Source organism: Sinocyclocheilus rhinocerous, unplaced genomic scaffold (genome assembly GCF_001515625.1).
Source record: "Sinocyclocheilus rhinocerous isolate Xijiao unplaced genomic scaffold, SAMN03320098_v1.1 scaffold192, whole genome shotgun sequence".
NCBI classification, from domain to species: Eukaryota; Metazoa; Chordata; class Actinopteri; order Cypriniformes; family Cyprinidae; genus Sinocyclocheilus; species Sinocyclocheilus rhinocerous.
In genome coordinates, this window is record NW_015627892.1 from 1,673,344 (window position 1) to 1,690,355 (window position 17,012).

Below are 17,012 nucleotides of genomic sequence, written 5' to 3' on the forward strand. Positions count from 1 at the left end.
ACCGTTAGAAGCCATATGTTTTTAGTTGTACAGTTCTCTGTGATTGTGAACACGCAAACAATCTGCTTTTTAATTTAATGAGAGAAATATTGCGGGGGTCGATCGGGTCAGCTGTGTGTGCATGCTTGTGGTTAAACCAGTGCAGACTTGCTTTACCCTGAAGGCAAACGTCCTTCTTCAAGTTCAAAATATAGACATGTGTTTTACAACATACTCTTAGAAGTGGTACACGTGTATGCGTAACAACGGCACTTTATGACATTTGGTACAGCATCTGCCATCAGTGGCTACTGAACAAGAAAACAATGGCACTTCATTAATCATGCCAGAGCTACTCTTAACTCAAGAAAATGTGAGTGGTGTTGGCCTGTGCCAAAATCACTAACTCAGCAAATGCGTTCTGGGTGGTTACTAACGTATTGTAAGTGGTTGCTAAGCAGTTGCCAGTGTATTCTGGATGGTTTCTAAGGTGTTCTGGGTGGTGGGTGTTTTGTTTGGTATTTCTGAGCTGTTTCTGGGTATTCTAGGTGGTTGCCAGTTTGGTTGACATTGCTATGTGGTTGCTAAAGTGTTCTGGGAAGTTGCCTGGGTGTTGCTATATGTTTTCTGGTGTGTTTGGAGTTGTTGCTAGGGTATTGCTAAGTGGTTTCTGGAGTATTTTGGGTGGTTGTTATGTGATTGCATCTGCTCCATTATTTCAAGGACACTTGTAACAGGAAAAGGACCTGCAATTCAGTTCCAAACTTTGTAAACTTAGAAAACCTTGAAAATTGATTCATTTTTGGAGAATGTACTATAGATATACTATTCTGTATATATTCACAAAAATGCTACTGGGATGTTTAGAAATGTTTTGACTCTCAGAGAGCCTGGTAATCAGATTTAGAGTAAAACGTTCTATAAAAGGTCAAAGAAGTTGCTTTCTACAGTTGAAAAACACACACACACACACACAAAGCTCTTATGACTCTGGTAAACCTATGCAGTAAGCACATGATTATGTTTCTGTTTCGAATCCTGATAACAAAAGGATCAGAGTTTGCGTTTCTTCCAAAGCAGCTCGACATCTGTAGTTACTAAAGCGAAACCCTATCAAATGTGTTGGCGAAGGATGGTGCCAACAGATGCTTCACATAAAATGGAACTGAAATGATGATGACATTATGTTACAATGTCATTGTGTTACAAATTTGCTCCATGCGATAGAAGCGGGGGAGAAGAGGGGAATTACAGTCTGTAAACAAGCCAAGACAGCAGGACTCTGGAATTGTCTCGGCAGGAGGGCCTGTGGAACAGCCGTCTTCCATTTCCACCCCGAAACCTCTGATAGAACATATTAGAACCAGACTGGTTGAAGATGGGCTGTGCACACCTCTCTCGTATGAGAGTATTTCTTCAACTAATGTAATTTCCATCACATCTCATATGATGTATTGCGTCTAATAACATTATGTGGTGGAAATGACATCTAAAATATTTTTTGTATAAAATGACCAACTCCATGGAGTGCAGTCTTACTAAGGCTAATTTCATAACTAGCATTGTGTCAATCTTAAATACACAGAAATAAATCATATTTCCACACTTTTTTTATAGTTTAAAAAGAAATTATAGTTTTATTTGGAACTATTCATAATTATAATGATATTTATCTTGATTTTTTTGTTTATTTCGTCTCAGGTTCTTCACTGATATTGTTGTGTCCTTGGTGAGCAAGTATACTAACTGGGAGTCATAATTTGTGTAAAAAAAAATAGAAATACAATTTTCTAATTAAATATAATTTAAATATGTTTAAATGTAAATAAATTGTATGATGGATTGAGTTCAATAACATTGAAAATCTGAGTCAAGGACAAAGATTTTAAAAAAAAATTATGGAGCCATGGTAAATCATTTCCAATACAGCTATATTGTGATCCTCATATAAAAAAAAGAAAAGAGAGAAAGAAAAAGAAAAAGAAAGTCTTAAAAAATCACCTTTTCAGACATAAAAGTGGCCGAAGTTAAAGAAACACACAAACAGATATTACCAGCCAGCTGTAGTACTTTAGATAGATAATTAGATAATTAGACAGAATACAATAAACAAAGGCTTTTATTGGAGCTGAAAATATAATACAATTCTTTTTACAAAATATTTACACAGTAAATTGATCATTAAAAACATTAACAAGAGAAAGAACTGATTACATGACAAACATTATTATAACAGTGAATGAGAAGTGTACAGTTTCCTTTGATTAAAAGCCATTATTATCATGCTTATAAGGATTATATTCCTCAGTAGCCACAATATGAAAAAAGTTTAATTAGATAGCACGTAAACAGCAACAGTGACCTGCACTGTAAAATATACATTATCACTATTGAAAAACAGGTCTTCATAAGTCCTTTACAGACTCAGCCTAAATGGATGTTCACACCGACAACCATTGCCAAAGGTCAGTTGTGTCAAGTCAAATTGCCGTTTCTCATTAACAATGAATCAAAGTCAGTGTGACCAGCCCTAAATGCTGAAAGTACAGCATCATTGTTCTACACTTTATAGTTCAGGCCCTTCAAAGCTACAAACAAAATTAAAAATGTTCAGCTATCTCTACAAAGTTCAGTAAAAAAAATAGGTAAGTTAATCTTGTTAATATTGTTGTTCGTTTCTAGGATTCAAGTTTTTGTCACCTACATTTGTACCAAAAGTGCCTAAAACTGCTCATGTAAGTAGATTTGAGCACTGAGATTTTGAGATTTTTGAGGCATTAAAGGAATGTTCCAGATTAATAAAAATTCTATCAACAGCATCTGTGAAACACTGTCAAATAGTCAAAACTGTAAAAACAGTTCTTTCAGCTAGAACAGTATTCCCACTACTAAAAGAACAATTTAGCAAACTTTACAACTCACATAGCACATTTTTATGGAAGAATTACTATTATAGTATGATCCTCAAAAAAACTAAACAAAACAAGCTTTTTGCTTTATATTACTTGCCTCATAGACTTCCATTGTAAGTGCATTATGGTTAATGCAATTTTTGCTTGTGTGGTATTCAACAGCATGTCACTAATAGCACAATATGGTGTTTCTCAAAATGAATGGCTGTTGTGTTTTCCTAACACTATCAATACTGCCAAAAATATACAAATAATAAATAATCAAATACACAAAATATTTTAAGGCCAGAATTTCCTGCTTTTCCTGAGAAATGAGAGTCATTGTTTTGCAGATGAGAAGATCCAGCAACAGTCATTCAGTATATGGTTAAGTGGCACAGATGTAGCATCTTGAGTCACTGAGTAGATAAACAGTATCTACTTGAAACCACAGAAAAATGTTTGAGCCAGTGGTCAGATTGTACAGAGACTGTACATCTGACACTTTACCTGATATAAACAAAAATACTAGAACTAGACGGGTTCAAAGTTAAACGTGGAAACTGCCTGCGGGACAAAGATCAGCAATACATTTGGGATAAATTACATCTAGTTGTACCCATGACTCATCGATACAGGGCTGCAGAACAACCGAAGAAATCCATGCCAATATATCGTGGGTATCCCTCCAGCACCCTCACTTCCACTGGGTCGAACTTCCAGTACTGCTTCCCTCTCAAGAAATGGGCGAAGCCTGTGGAGAAATAAAGAAAGATAGAAAGAAACATTCAATGACTTTTTAAACTCCCTCCATCAAAAATAACCTTTGTAGTTTCAAAAACATGCAAGAAACTGTACCGAATCGGTCCAGGAAAGCAGCGTCAATGTCATCCGGTATGCCCCTCCAGTCCCTCATGCTCCAAGGATGGACTGAGTCTACACGGTTTTCCTTCAGGTTAAATTGCCAGTAGCTTCCTTTTTTGAAGAAGTAGATCTTCTGGGCCTTGTCTTCTCCCCACATGAGGGCTGCCTGAATGTCATTCACTGTTAGACCCAGTCGCCGTACAGAGTCTGGCCCTGTGATCTGCCGCTCTGCATCAAAAACCCAGTAACTCTGGCCTACAGAGAGAATGGTGGGATTTATATTAAATCACGGTTTATGAATTTTCCATTCATCATGAACCCGTTTTAGTTTACTAGTCTAAGGTTATACAGTTTACTGGATAATTAGGCCACCAAAAGACATCTGGATTATAAATATATACACGTTCTAATGATAGTTGAAATGTGCTTTTGGAATTGCAGGATTTCTATATTTAGGATATTTAAGGAACATTAAAGAAATGTCATGGGTACATGACAGCATCTATGATATAAAAAATAAGCTAAAATAATGTAAAAACAAATAAGTATGTATGTGTGTGTATATATATGTATTTGTGTGTGTGTGTGTGTGTGTGTGTATACATATATATATATATATATATATACACACACACACACACACACACACACACATATATATATATATATACACACACATACATACTTATTTGTTTTTACATTATATTATAAAGAATACTCTTATTCAGCAAGGACACATTCATTTTATCAAAAGCGACAATAAAGATAGAGATAAAGATAAAGATATATATATATATATATATATATATTGTTACAAAAGATTTCTATTTCAAATAAATACTGTTCTTTTGAAAAAAACATTAAGCAGTAAAACTGTTTTCAACATTCATGATAATAAATATTTCTTGAGTACCAAATCAAGATATATAGAATGATTTCTGACCATTCATGTGACACTAAAGACCGAAGTTATGTCTCTAAAACATTTAGTTTTGCCATCATAGGATTAAAATACATTTTAAAATAAATTAAAATAGAAAAAAATAAAATTGTAATAATATTTCAGAATATTATTGTTTTACTGTATTTTTTATCAAATAAATGCAGCCTTGGTGAAAAACAGTAAAAATAGTACAAATCTTGCAGACTCAAATCATTTGAACGGTAGTGTACATCTTAATTATTTTGAGACACTTTACCTTGGAAGAACCAGATATTTCCAGATTTGTCCTCAAAAGCAGCATCAATGTCTCCTGGGATTCCTCTCCAGTGCCTGGATGCCAATGCAGGATATCCAGTCTGGAGTTTACCATCACGGATCCGCCATACATAACCCGACTTAAAGAAAAACAGCTCACCTCGGATCATAGATACAGCATCAAAGTCAGTTTGGCAAGCATCAGGCTGGAAAGATGGGAAACAAGAAGAAAAAAGAGAATAAGAAGGATAAAGAAGAATCAGATTCCCAAGATCAGATAGCATCAGCCATATATCTCACCACTGTGGTTTCTATCTCATTGGTTTCTGTGATTTGGGAAGTTCTCTCCTCCGTCTTTACTTTATCATCAGTGTGTTTGGAGCCATACAAGGACTGTATGCCTCGCTTGTCATCTTCACTCAGTTTGAGCGGGTAGGAGAAAGTGTAGAAAGGCGACATCACTGCGCCTGTTGCCATGGAGTGCTGCAATCCTAAAACATGACCAATCTCATGAGCTGCCACCTGGAGGAGGTCAGTACCTAGTAGAAAGCAAGAGGATTAAACAAAGGGGTTTTCAAATTAAATATAAAACCTAATAGTGTGGTATGCAGTCCATGCATCGTATATTTATTTGGAAATCCATTTGTACATAATAAAACAATAAACAAAATAATTCCTGCAAGTTGCAAAGTTACACCAACCATTCTCTCAACCAATTCATTAAAAACACTGATTCGTTCAGGTACAAAACAAGGGACTGGCTTTATGTTTGAGTTTTGAATAATTCAAAAAAACAATTCATTCAAAAAAATTGATCCATTCAGGGACAAAAGACCACTGCAGTATGTTGCTTGGAGATTTACAAATGCTGATTTTGCTTTAACTTCATTTGTAAGTATTTTAGTTGGCACAGCAAAAATAGACAAAGTAACTGACAATAATTAAAAATGTGAAATAATAATATTTAAAAAGCTACAGCTATTCAGTCTTCCTTTTGTTGAACACTCGTATATAGCAATACTGTATATTACTTGCAGATGTGTGTGAATATAAGCATAATCTGAACAACAGCGTTCGTGTGATATTGCTTATTTATAAGTACTAGTTTAACTAAATTTGACCAACTAATTTAGAAGCAATTTATATTGCTTATATCTCTTATTATATCGCTTTTTCTTGAAATTGTGAGGTATAAACTCATCATGAGATTATTGAGAAAAAAAAGTCAGAATTGAGAGATAAAATGTCACAATTACCGTTTTTATTTTATTTTTTTCTGTGGAGGATAATTGTGCGATTTCAGAGAATTTCAAGGAAAAAAGTCAGAATTGTGAACGGTGAGATATAAACTTGCAATTGTGAGTAAAAAAAAATCTGAATTGTAGCTAAAAAAGTCACACCAAATGAACCAGGTCCTCACTCACCCATACTGTTGCCCACTGTCCAAGATTCATCGTAGTCAAAGTGAATGTCTCCCTCCCGGTAAGTTCGGGGAAAGAAGGCATGAGCCAGAATTCCTCCTGGGCCGTCAAAAGGAAGATTGTCTCCATGCCAGTACCTGTATGTGAAACAGTCTCTCAGACGACAGTACAAAACCAATGATTCCCGTTCTCTTATTTCATCAACATGCCTGATGAACTGATCATGCAAAGAATTTTATAAGCACACTTCATTACATAGAATGATTAAACGAGGGTGAGAATAATGATCTAAACAGAAACATTGCTGTTACTGCCATGCAACCGTAAACCATTATAGCCTACTGTAACTGTCACACCTCAGTAACTTTCCTGATTCTCTTGTCTTTAATTGAATGCCAAATTCCACCCTGGCTGAATGGCACTGAATAAACTGAACCCCAAATTTTCCATTGTGAAATGTTGAGAGGTTAATTTACACACAAAGCCCGCAGGATTATAGATCTTTAAGCCTGGCAGACCTGAGGGTGAAAGGCGGCCACTATTCTCAAACCCATAAATGTCCGGTCCACTGTTATCCCATTGATGGAATCTCGGATTGATTCAGAACAAATGAAACTGACATGCCTAGAGCCCCACACTTCACTGAACTGACCTCCAGATGTTTCCCTTAATGCCAGACATTTCCCTCTGCTTTGAAGAAAAGCGGTATCCCTCATTAGAGCTTCATACCAGCGTATCTCAAAAACACAATAACTGTACATTAGCGCTTTAACAGGAAGCCAAGTTTTCAGAAGGAAGAGGGGGAAAAACACTGGTTTGAGCAAAATTTCCTGTTGAAAGAGACATGTCATTTATATTGGTCTGGTGTGACACATATCATGCACTTTTCTCCATGAAGACATTTAGAGGACCTGCTTCATCATTTTGAGTTTCATGTTTTTGAGAAAATGGCCTCTAAACATTTTAAACACTAAACATTCTAAACAAATTTCCTCCACAAACAATGTGCAAAATGATAGAGCGGTGGGAAAAAAACTCAAACAGCGTTTTGTAGTAATAATGTGCTATCACAAAAGTCATGCTTTTCAACATTAAGGTTAGTTTTTCAAAAAGAAAGGGATTTTGAGCCGCAGTGTTGCATGTCCATATGTACTAAACCACACAGGTGTTCTGAGTTATGACTTTTCTTACTATGGGAATTTAAGAAGTAACACACGTGCATGAATGGACGTGCAGTGTACATTTTAGTCCTATAATCCTAAACCGACACCCTCTCTAATCTCCAGCTTCTAAAGGAGATGAAAAGCGTCTGTGTTTGACTAGTGAAGTGGAAACTTTTCCTCTTTGTGTCAATGAACACACATCTCTCAACTGACAATATGGTGACAATATGGTGTTACAAACTCAGTCAAATGAGAGGCCAGAAAAAAGTATTTCATCGATAATATACAGAATATAAAAGTCCAGTCAAAGGCCTATAAAACATACTGTAACTTTTAGAACTTTTTTCTTCCAAATCCAAAAAGGTCATATAGGCTAAGACTATTATTGAAATTAATTTGCAAATACAACTCATTCATAAATCTTTGTGTTTCATAAACCTACAAAGTCATTACATATGCAAAGATGTTAGCCAATCACAACAGAGTACATTTATATAGTCCTAAAGGTTCAATATAAAAAGCATCAAATAGGGTGAAAAATGGCCATGCATGACTTTTTGATGGAAGAAATAAGCCTTGACTAACATTATGGGCCCTATTTTAACGATCTAAGTGCATGGTCTAAAGCGCACGGCGCAGGTGCACTTAGGGCATGTCCAAATCCGCTTTTGCTAGTTTAACGACGGGAAAAACGGGCGGGGCGCCCGGCGCATGGTCTAAAAGTGTTGTCCCTATTCTCTTAATGAGTAATGGGTGTGTTTTGGGCATAACGTGCAATAAACCAATCAGAGTCTCGTCTCCCATTCCCTTTAAGTTGCCCAGTTGCGCTCGTGCCATGGCGGATTTGCTATTTACACGGCGGAATTTGCAAGCGCAAAGACAGAACGCGTCTCCAGAGATTCGCTGTGGACCCTCCTATACTAACTAGCTCTTTAAATAACAAAAAAACTACTACGCCATTGACTTTAGACCAGGTTTTTGTTGGTCAATGGCGCAGTCTATTTCAGTCGCCTCAAAATAGCAACGCACCAGCAATGCGCCTGAACATTATTCAGACCAGCACGCCCATGAGCGCACATATGGGCGCAAATGCATTTGCTATTTAAACAACGTGGCGGAGGACGTGAAAATGACAACTGTTTCGGGCTGAAACTAGCAAATAACACTTGCGTCGCGCCTGGCGCCGCATTGCGCCGGATGTATGATAGGGCCCTATAACTGTACCTCAACTGGAGTGAAAAACATAAAATGATAAAATGTATGTTATGACCCCTTTCAAACATAAACACAGAAAGGTCTTCATGGATTCTGACACAGCAAACAGTGAAAACATCTCCATTTTTTACCTGTTAAAGTCAATCATGATATCCGCCCGGCCACTGGTGACCTCAGTAAAGGTGAGAGGGGTGACGTCACTCCAGACCCGCAGTGCCTCTTTCAGCACATGTCTGACTTTCTCTAAATTCATCTGCCAAGGGGTCCGCAAGATCCTGTAACACGAGCACAAACACTCATTACAGACCACCCATGTGATTTTCATTTGGTCTCTAGTGCATTACCCCAATAATCCCCTTTATTTAAACATGTTTGCTACCCGTCTTGGTGGTGAACCAAGGGACTGAATCAGAATCTGACTGTTGTGAAAAGACAAGCAAAGTCTGAATGTTTGCCTAGTTATGGATTAGGCACGGTACTCAATACTACTATGCTTTCTGACCATAATAACTGAACACCTGATACTTGATATTGTGACAGTGATGGCACCCCTATCTGGGTTCCTTTAAGTGCATAGAAGCCTTATAAAAATGCATAGCATCAAATTTCAAGACTATTTTGTTACTTGTCATTTAGCATGATCTTAATCCAAAACTATTCACAACACACCGCAGTAGTGACAATTTTAGAGGCTTTAAAGGGATAGTCCACCCAAAAATTAAAGCTCTGTCATCATTCACTCACCCTCATGTCATTTCAAATCTGTATGACTTTCGATCTTCCATGAAATACAAAAGAAAATATTTTGGAAAGTGTTGGTAACTAAACACTTTTTGTTTCCATTGACTCCTATTGTATGAACTATTATTCCATTGTATGAACTAACTGTTACTCAAAATATCATCCTTTGTGTAAATGTGACCCTGGCTGGACCACAAAACCAGTCTTAAGTCGCTGGGGTATATTTGTAGCAATAGCCAAAAATACATTGTATGGGTCAAAATTATTGATTTTTCTTTTATGCCAAAAATCATTAGGATATTAAGTAAAGATCATGTTCCATGAAGATATTTTGTAAATTTCCTACTGTAAATATATCAAAACTTAATTTTTGATTAGTAATATACATTGCTAAGAACTTCAGCAATTTTCTCAATATTTTGTTTTTTTTTTGCACCCTCAGATTCCAGATTTTCAAATAGATGTATCTCGGCCAAATATTGTCCTATCCTAACAAACCATACATCAATAGAAAGCTTATTTATTCAGCTTTCAGATGATATATAAATCTTAGTTTTGAAAAATTGACCCTTATGACTGGTTTTGTGGTTCAGGGTCACAAATGATAGCAGAACGGAGTAATTGATTTTTAGGTAGACTATCCCTTTAATGGCATTTTTCTTAGGTTGAATGTTTCTTGAATTAGATCTTTTCTGATCCAAGGTTTACTATCACACCACCTTTGATTCCTCCCAAAAACTAACCATAAGGAAACTCCAACTGCTCTTTCTATTCTAAATCAGCAGTTTATCCATTTTGAATGCTGTTTATAAATTATAATGCTACTCATAGAATGAGCCCACAGGTTTTAACTTCTCTCAGATGAAAGACAAGCTACATTAAGCTTGATGAGGCAAGAGTGATGAAGGCATGCATGCTTATTTTCACAAGCAGAATCCCCACCAAGCACATTTAAACTGGTGGACCACAAATCTGTATCATGTTCCACAAAAAAAAAAATACTAATAAAATGTCTTAAAGCTCCCAGCATGCAGCTATAGTGACTGGTACATCTGTGTTGTTTTCATGCTTGAACACCTTCATGCTTTGTTCATTATTGGCTCTGTGGGATGGGGATCGCTTTGGGGCTGCATGTTGCAGCCACAAACCATCTGAGATTGTGGGGCCTCTGCAGTCTGCAAGCCCAGACAGGAGCTATGACAGCGGGAGAGCCCAGTGTGGTAGTCTCTGTCTTTAAACATTGTCCTTATTCGCTGCTCCAATTAGAGAATTCCTCCCTATTTGCTGATCTAGGACTACGGCTACTACCACAAAATAATAGATAAAATGTAAACCAGGTTTAGATTAGTGACTTTTAAAGTGCTAATACAGCAGCCCCAAAAAGGTTTTAGACACTTATAGGTCAGGGGTTTCCAAACTAGGCTCTAGGGACTCCCAGGGGACCACAAGAGGCATCTTTGGGGTTTGTGGAAAAATTAGAAAATAAAAAATTAAATACATCATTAAAAATGCTTTAAAAAATTAACAAATAAATCATCTAATAATTTGCTATTTATTTAATTTTGCAAACAACATATCTTTAAAGTATCACACTTTTTCCTCACACATTATAAGCCTTTATACATGATAATATACACTATCATTTAAAGGTTCGCACCCAGTAGTATTTAGTTGTTGTTGTTTTTTTAATAAAATGAATACTTTTGTTCAGCAAGAATGCATTAAATTGATCAAAAGTGACCGTAAAGACATTTGTAATGTTATAAACGACTATTTCAAATAGTGTTATTTTGAACTTTCTGTTTGTCAAAGAATCGTGAAAAAATGGATCACGGTTTCCACAAAAATGTTAAGCACCAAATCAGAATATTAGAAATGATTTCTGAAGGATCATGTGATGTGGAAGACTGCAGTAATGGCTAAAAATTCAACTTTGCCGACACAGGAATAAATTACATTTTTAATATATTCAAATAGGAAACAGTTATTTTACATTATAACTAACTAATTTTATTATTTCACAGTATTGCTGTTTTTACTGTATTTTTGATCAAATAAATGCAGCCTTGGTGAGCACGAGAGGCCTCTTTCAAACAATAAAAAGCCTTTACAACCACAAACTTTTGAAGTTAAAAATTTAAATGTATTTGGGGGTCCTAGCAAGTGACTTCTTTTCTCTAAATGTTTTTTTTTTTCAGCAGTAACTTCTAACTATCTGGTCCTGTGGTGACTTTTGTGGATATGATGAACTTGGATGAACTTGAGTGCACAGGTGCCATTTATCATGTTTCACTGAAGGTGCGCTCACACTTGACTTTAAGCATGCAAAATGACTTCAGACCTCAATCCACTGCACACATGTGACAAAACACATACTCTGGCTAGATTTACTCAAGTAACTGAATTGACAGTACAGTAGGGGTAGGATGGGGGGGGTGGTGTTTTTGAGTTCATTTTGCACATGTACAGTCCATCATTAAGTGAGGGGACAGATTACAGAGGACAGCGAGGTGCTATAGCCTTCAGAGACGTGAGTCATGACAGCTCACAGTGGCACAGCATTAGAATGCTGCTGACTGGGGTTTGCTGGGGATAAAGTATGTGCATGTGTTGCTGTCTTGACATCAGATTCTGATGAGGCAGCACTTAGTATACAAATTGTACAATGATTTCAGAAGGTTGAATTTTTTAAAGGAATCATAATGGTAATTTTCAGTGTGCAAACTAATGAGGTTTGTCCCAGCTGTGTGCTTTGCACAGTTACCTGTCGTCACCTGAGACTAAAAAAAGTCTTGCTATAAATTTTTGTTATTCATAAATGTACAGTACATTGATTAATTACAAGAGATGGATCAATATTAAAATTCAACATTCTTCAATTCTTCATTTTCACCTTAAGTGAAACAGAAAAAAAACAGAAAAATATGGCACATATGAATGCACAATTAAATATTTATTTATAAATATATACATATATATAATTTATATTATATTTTTATGATATTTTATGGGGATATAAAGGGTTCAGATTCCCCTAAACTTCCCATGATTTGCAAAAGAAAAGACAATTTTTCTGTTTTGACTTCTATCTTTACAGTATATGCAGACACAAAGTCAAGTCTGCTCTACAGCAATGTGGCTTGATTCAGATGGAGAACCATGGGAGATTTATAGGCTGTGATATTTTATGGGAAGGGCATAAATCAAGGGACAGTTTTAATCAGTGGTTGTACGGCTGGTTTTCTTTGTCTGGATCCTCATCTCACACCCCGCTGAGCACTGAAGAGAAAACTAGAACCATTTGGGCTCCGCGCCCATAACACACATGAGCGCTCTGAAATGTAACATCTCCTGGTCGGGTCGTGACCTCACTGACTTCAGATTACAGAGAGTCCTATGTCCGGTGGGAACCGTCTTTGACAAAGATGTATGAGGCAAATCAGTCAAAACATGAACTGGTGACCAGACAACAACAATAGTAAGGCCAAAATGTCAAGCAAAAGGCTTCTTAAAGGGATAGTTCACCCAAAAATGAAAATTCTGTCATCATTTACTCACTTTCATGTTGTTCCAAACTGCGTAACACAAAAGAGGATATTTTGAAAAAAGTCATTGAGGTCAATTGATGGAAGTCAAGTGATTTTCATTGTGTGTTTAAAAAAAACAAACCCTGAGACATTTTCAAAATATGTTCTTTACTGCCGAAGAAAAGAAAGTTGTACAGTTTGGAACAAAGAGGGTAGGTATATGATGGCATAATTTCATTTTGGGTGAACTATCCCTTTACAAACCAATGAAATTCAGGTCGACTTGAAGTAGCGACTGTGTGTGTTTAAGAAAATGATTTACTGTTTTAAATCAAAGGGGGCTTGATACATATTTTTATCTGTGTTTTGGAGCCCTGCAGTCCCGGGTCTGAGACAGTTTACTGCTTCTAATTAAGTGGGTGTAATAATGGAAAGAGTGGGTTGTCTTCCTTAGAACCGATAACAGCTTTAAGAAATATGAAAAGATAAAGAATTAAACATTAGAAACTAGTATTTCCTGTGTGGGCTGGGAAATAGTGTATTTCTGAGGTAAAAGGGGGAAGAGGAACTGCACAGGTTTCATTTAAGCACAGTCTTTAATAAGAAAAAACCCTTAATGTATAGATTTAGTCAAATGTGTGTTGACTAGGAGGAAGGATATACCAAAAATAAGCTATATCATTGCCTCAGTGTGGCCTTTTTTGTGTAAGGCTCAAAATAGTACCTTGGCAATATATCAAAGTCATTTTCTCCCATTTACGCTTTTATGTTTAATTCATTTTATGTCTGTCATTCCAAAACACAGCAACCAGATACAACCGCAACAGCTATCCATGCAAGTCTTACTTGTATGTGAGGTCTGTTTTGTCCCAGCGTCCTCCGAACAAATCAAAGCGTTTTCGGCGATTACGTCCTCCAAGCAAGCCTCCTTTGTGGGTTAAGTAATTAAGGACGCTCCCTTCCTTCTGTGAGGGGTAGTCTGGGACTCCACAGCGAGGTCTGTTCCAGAACTCTGTGTCATTCTTTGGAAGAGTTGAGTGTGGATGCACACTTTTATTGCCAGAGTCTTCACTTAGTGTATCCTGAACATGATGAAATCGGCCCCTCTTCTTCAGGCCATGGTGATGGGTCTTTTGAGGCCAGTCCTGTCAACACACACATAAGCTGTCAATCTAATGTATATTTGACCTTAATTTATAGATGCTACACCATTAAAATGGGTTTGTTTGGTGGCTAAGGTGTTGTTGTGTTTTAGTGTATTGTTATTCGGTTGCTAGGGTATTCTGGCTGGTTCCCAGGGCGTTGCTAGGTCATTGCTAAGATGTTCTGGGTGGTTTCTAAGGTGATGCTAGCAATGTTGTTATTGTTCATTAAAACCAAAACTATTCAAAATAAAATGCAATAAAATATCAAAATGAACATGAACAAATTAGGAAAAAAACATAAACAAATTAGGAACGTTGCCTTGGCAACTAACTGCAACTAAACTAAGTAAAATAAACTACCTGAAATAAACTAAGTTTAAGTAAATTACTAAAATTCAAAGTGAAATAAAAAAAATTAATTAAAGCTAAATAGAAATCTAAAAAACTAATCAAATGTCAAAATCACAAAACACAATTACTAAAACTTAAACTAAAATTAAAATGTAACTAAAATATACACAAAAAAAATTTAATGTAAACTGAAAAATGAAAAATATCAACTTTAACTAAAATACAAAGATAACAGCTAATTCAAAATATTATTAAATGCTACTGTAAATAATATTAAAATAACACAGGGCTAGGGTTTATAAGGCAATGCTAGCAGTGTTTTTATTGTTAACTATACGCTTTTATGTTTTAACTAGAATTATGTTCTATTTATTTTTATGTCTTATTGCTTTCTTTCTTTATCTGTATCTTAGTTTTATATTCTGTAAAGCACTGTGGTCAACTCCTGTTGTGTGTATTTGTGCTATATAAATAAATGAAATGAATCGAAATATTAAAAAATATATAAAAATTAAACAAAATTAAAAACTCGCAAACTAAAATGAAAAGGTAACTAAATACAAACTTAAATAAACTAAAAATTCAAAATATGAACAAACTAAAGTATAAAAATAAAAGCTAATGTGAAATATGAATAAATGCTATAATAGTATATAATTAATGCTTAAATAACACAATGCTAGCTGGTTGCTAGGGTGTTCTGGCTGGACAAACAGTAAGGTGAAGGTGTAAATAAGACCTTGCTGGGAGCAAAATTAGCGATATTATAGTTGTGCAACAGTTGGTCTTAAGTCATTGATAATTTGCCAGAAGCTTTATCACAGTCAATTTCCTCACCCAAATTTCAAGGAAATGGTTCTGTAGGAGGTTAGCTGCCTGGAGGGGAAAGTCAGATCGTCCCTATTTCTCTCCTTCCCAAACCAATTCTGTACTCCAGCTGTGCAGGTTTAGAAACCTCTTTATCACTCTCTTTCCTTCTCTATACCCCCTTCTTTCTCTCTAATTTGTTCTTGGTTAAGAGGCCAGGGGTGGTATGGGGTGAACTATTTCTTTTAAATGCATTTAAAAATCATTCCGCCACTCGTAGCCATAGGGAGTCTTTTTAAAAGCTGTAATTTAAGCACAAGCTATATTTAGACAACCATAAAACATTTAGAAATATAAAGCAGGAAGTCTGAAAAGAAAAAAAGTCACTTGTTTAAGTATTACTTTATCATTGAAAGCAGACAGGACCAACTATGATGAAGATGTATAACAGACTAAAGCGAGTGGCTTTAGAGTGACTAAAAATGAGTGGCCATTTTCTTGAGGTTTTGGACTTTTTTTTTAGACAAACAGCAATTCTTGTGACCACAACAAAGGATGAGTGACATGACATTTTGTCCACTTTAAAATCTCATTGGTTCAAAATCAAGCTCCACATAATATAGTTATGTTTTAGTTTTTTTTGTAGGCTAACCTGAAGTTAGCATCACCCTGGTTCCCTTGACAAAAACCCAATACGATTTGTCCAGTGTCTTTTGGATTACTGCCGAAAATAAGCTCTGTGACCAACGAAAGTATATGATTCTTATATGTTTTGTACATCATGATAATCTTCACAAGCCTAAATGCAGTCGCCAGAAGTAAGAGCTAAATGTAGGCCAAGTGCTAAAATGCTAACTTGTTTCCGGGTTTTGGCCTATGAAAATATGTCATCCCTGCAGCACTCTATAATGCATCAAACATCAAATATCATCTGACTGGCTACAAACAAACAGTTTCGCATTCAGTGCAGGCAGACAGATTGCTTATTGCTGGAAACTTGTTGCGTATAGCATCTGGTTAGAAGACAGTGTAACTCAAGACAAATTCTAACAAATAAAAGGAAAAACAACCAAATATTTGTGGGCAAGTTGAGACATAGTACCTTAGTAAAAATCCTTGATAGCGTTGCTAAAAACATGACCCCACACCCCCGGCAATGAGGAACTGCACAAATTCCACAGATAGAAGTGAAGAATTCACTGCGCTTTATCTGCTCTCAGTTTGTTTCTCTCAAATCTGCTGAGTGCGCATGGACTTTCCATGGGCTGAACCATCATTAAATGGTCATACATGTTGAAAGCATGTAATTTAAGCAGTCTCTAAACAACCTGGAGACAGGCAAGTTTTTTGTACAACAGTCAAGATTGTTTATTGTAGAGCAGTGGAACCTCTCAGCGATGACAAACTGGCCTCGAGTCTACTTAGGGGGCGACGGAGGTGGAAGAAAAACACCCGGCAGTCTCAGGTTCAAAAGGAGTCAAGGGTGAAAGGTTAAAGCCTAAATCAACAAAACAGACCCCTTGGGCCAAAGTAAACACACATACTCCCATTTCAAACCAAAACTCAGTCGACAGACAATGTTTTTCCCCTTTTAGTAGATCAATTCTGTATAAACCATACATAATTCCTAAACAAATCAGTCTAAAGTTTTGGGTCTGTTTAATTTTCTAAGTTTTTTTTTTTTAAAAGTCTTGTATGTGTACCAAGGCT

General features: G+C 36.2%; 1 protein-coding gene across 1 annotated transcript in view; it reads right to left on the bottom strand.

Annotated features, from left to right (window-relative positions):
- Positions 1 to 2,981: 2,981 nt before the first annotated feature.
- Positions 2,982 to 17,012, bottom strand: part of mmp11b (matrix metallopeptidase 11b) — a 24,468-nt gene continuing 10,437 nt past the window's right edge. Inside the window, exons 2-8 of the mRNA XM_016548273.1 lie at positions 13,846 to 14,144; positions 8,863 to 9,006; positions 6,357 to 6,490; positions 5,233 to 5,471; positions 4,934 to 5,138; positions 3,729 to 3,989; positions 2,982 to 3,624 (exon numbers count right to left, since the gene is read on the bottom strand). Of these exons, the coding sequence (XP_016403759.1) occupies positions 3,497 to 3,624; positions 3,729 to 3,989; positions 4,934 to 5,138; positions 5,233 to 5,471; positions 6,357 to 6,490; positions 8,863 to 9,006; positions 13,846 to 14,144 (1,410 nt within the window). The 3' untranslated portion in view covers positions 2,982 to 3,496. The remainder of the gene's footprint in view (positions 3,625 to 3,728; positions 3,990 to 4,933; positions 5,139 to 5,232; positions 5,472 to 6,356; positions 6,491 to 8,862; positions 9,007 to 13,845; positions 14,145 to 17,012) is intronic.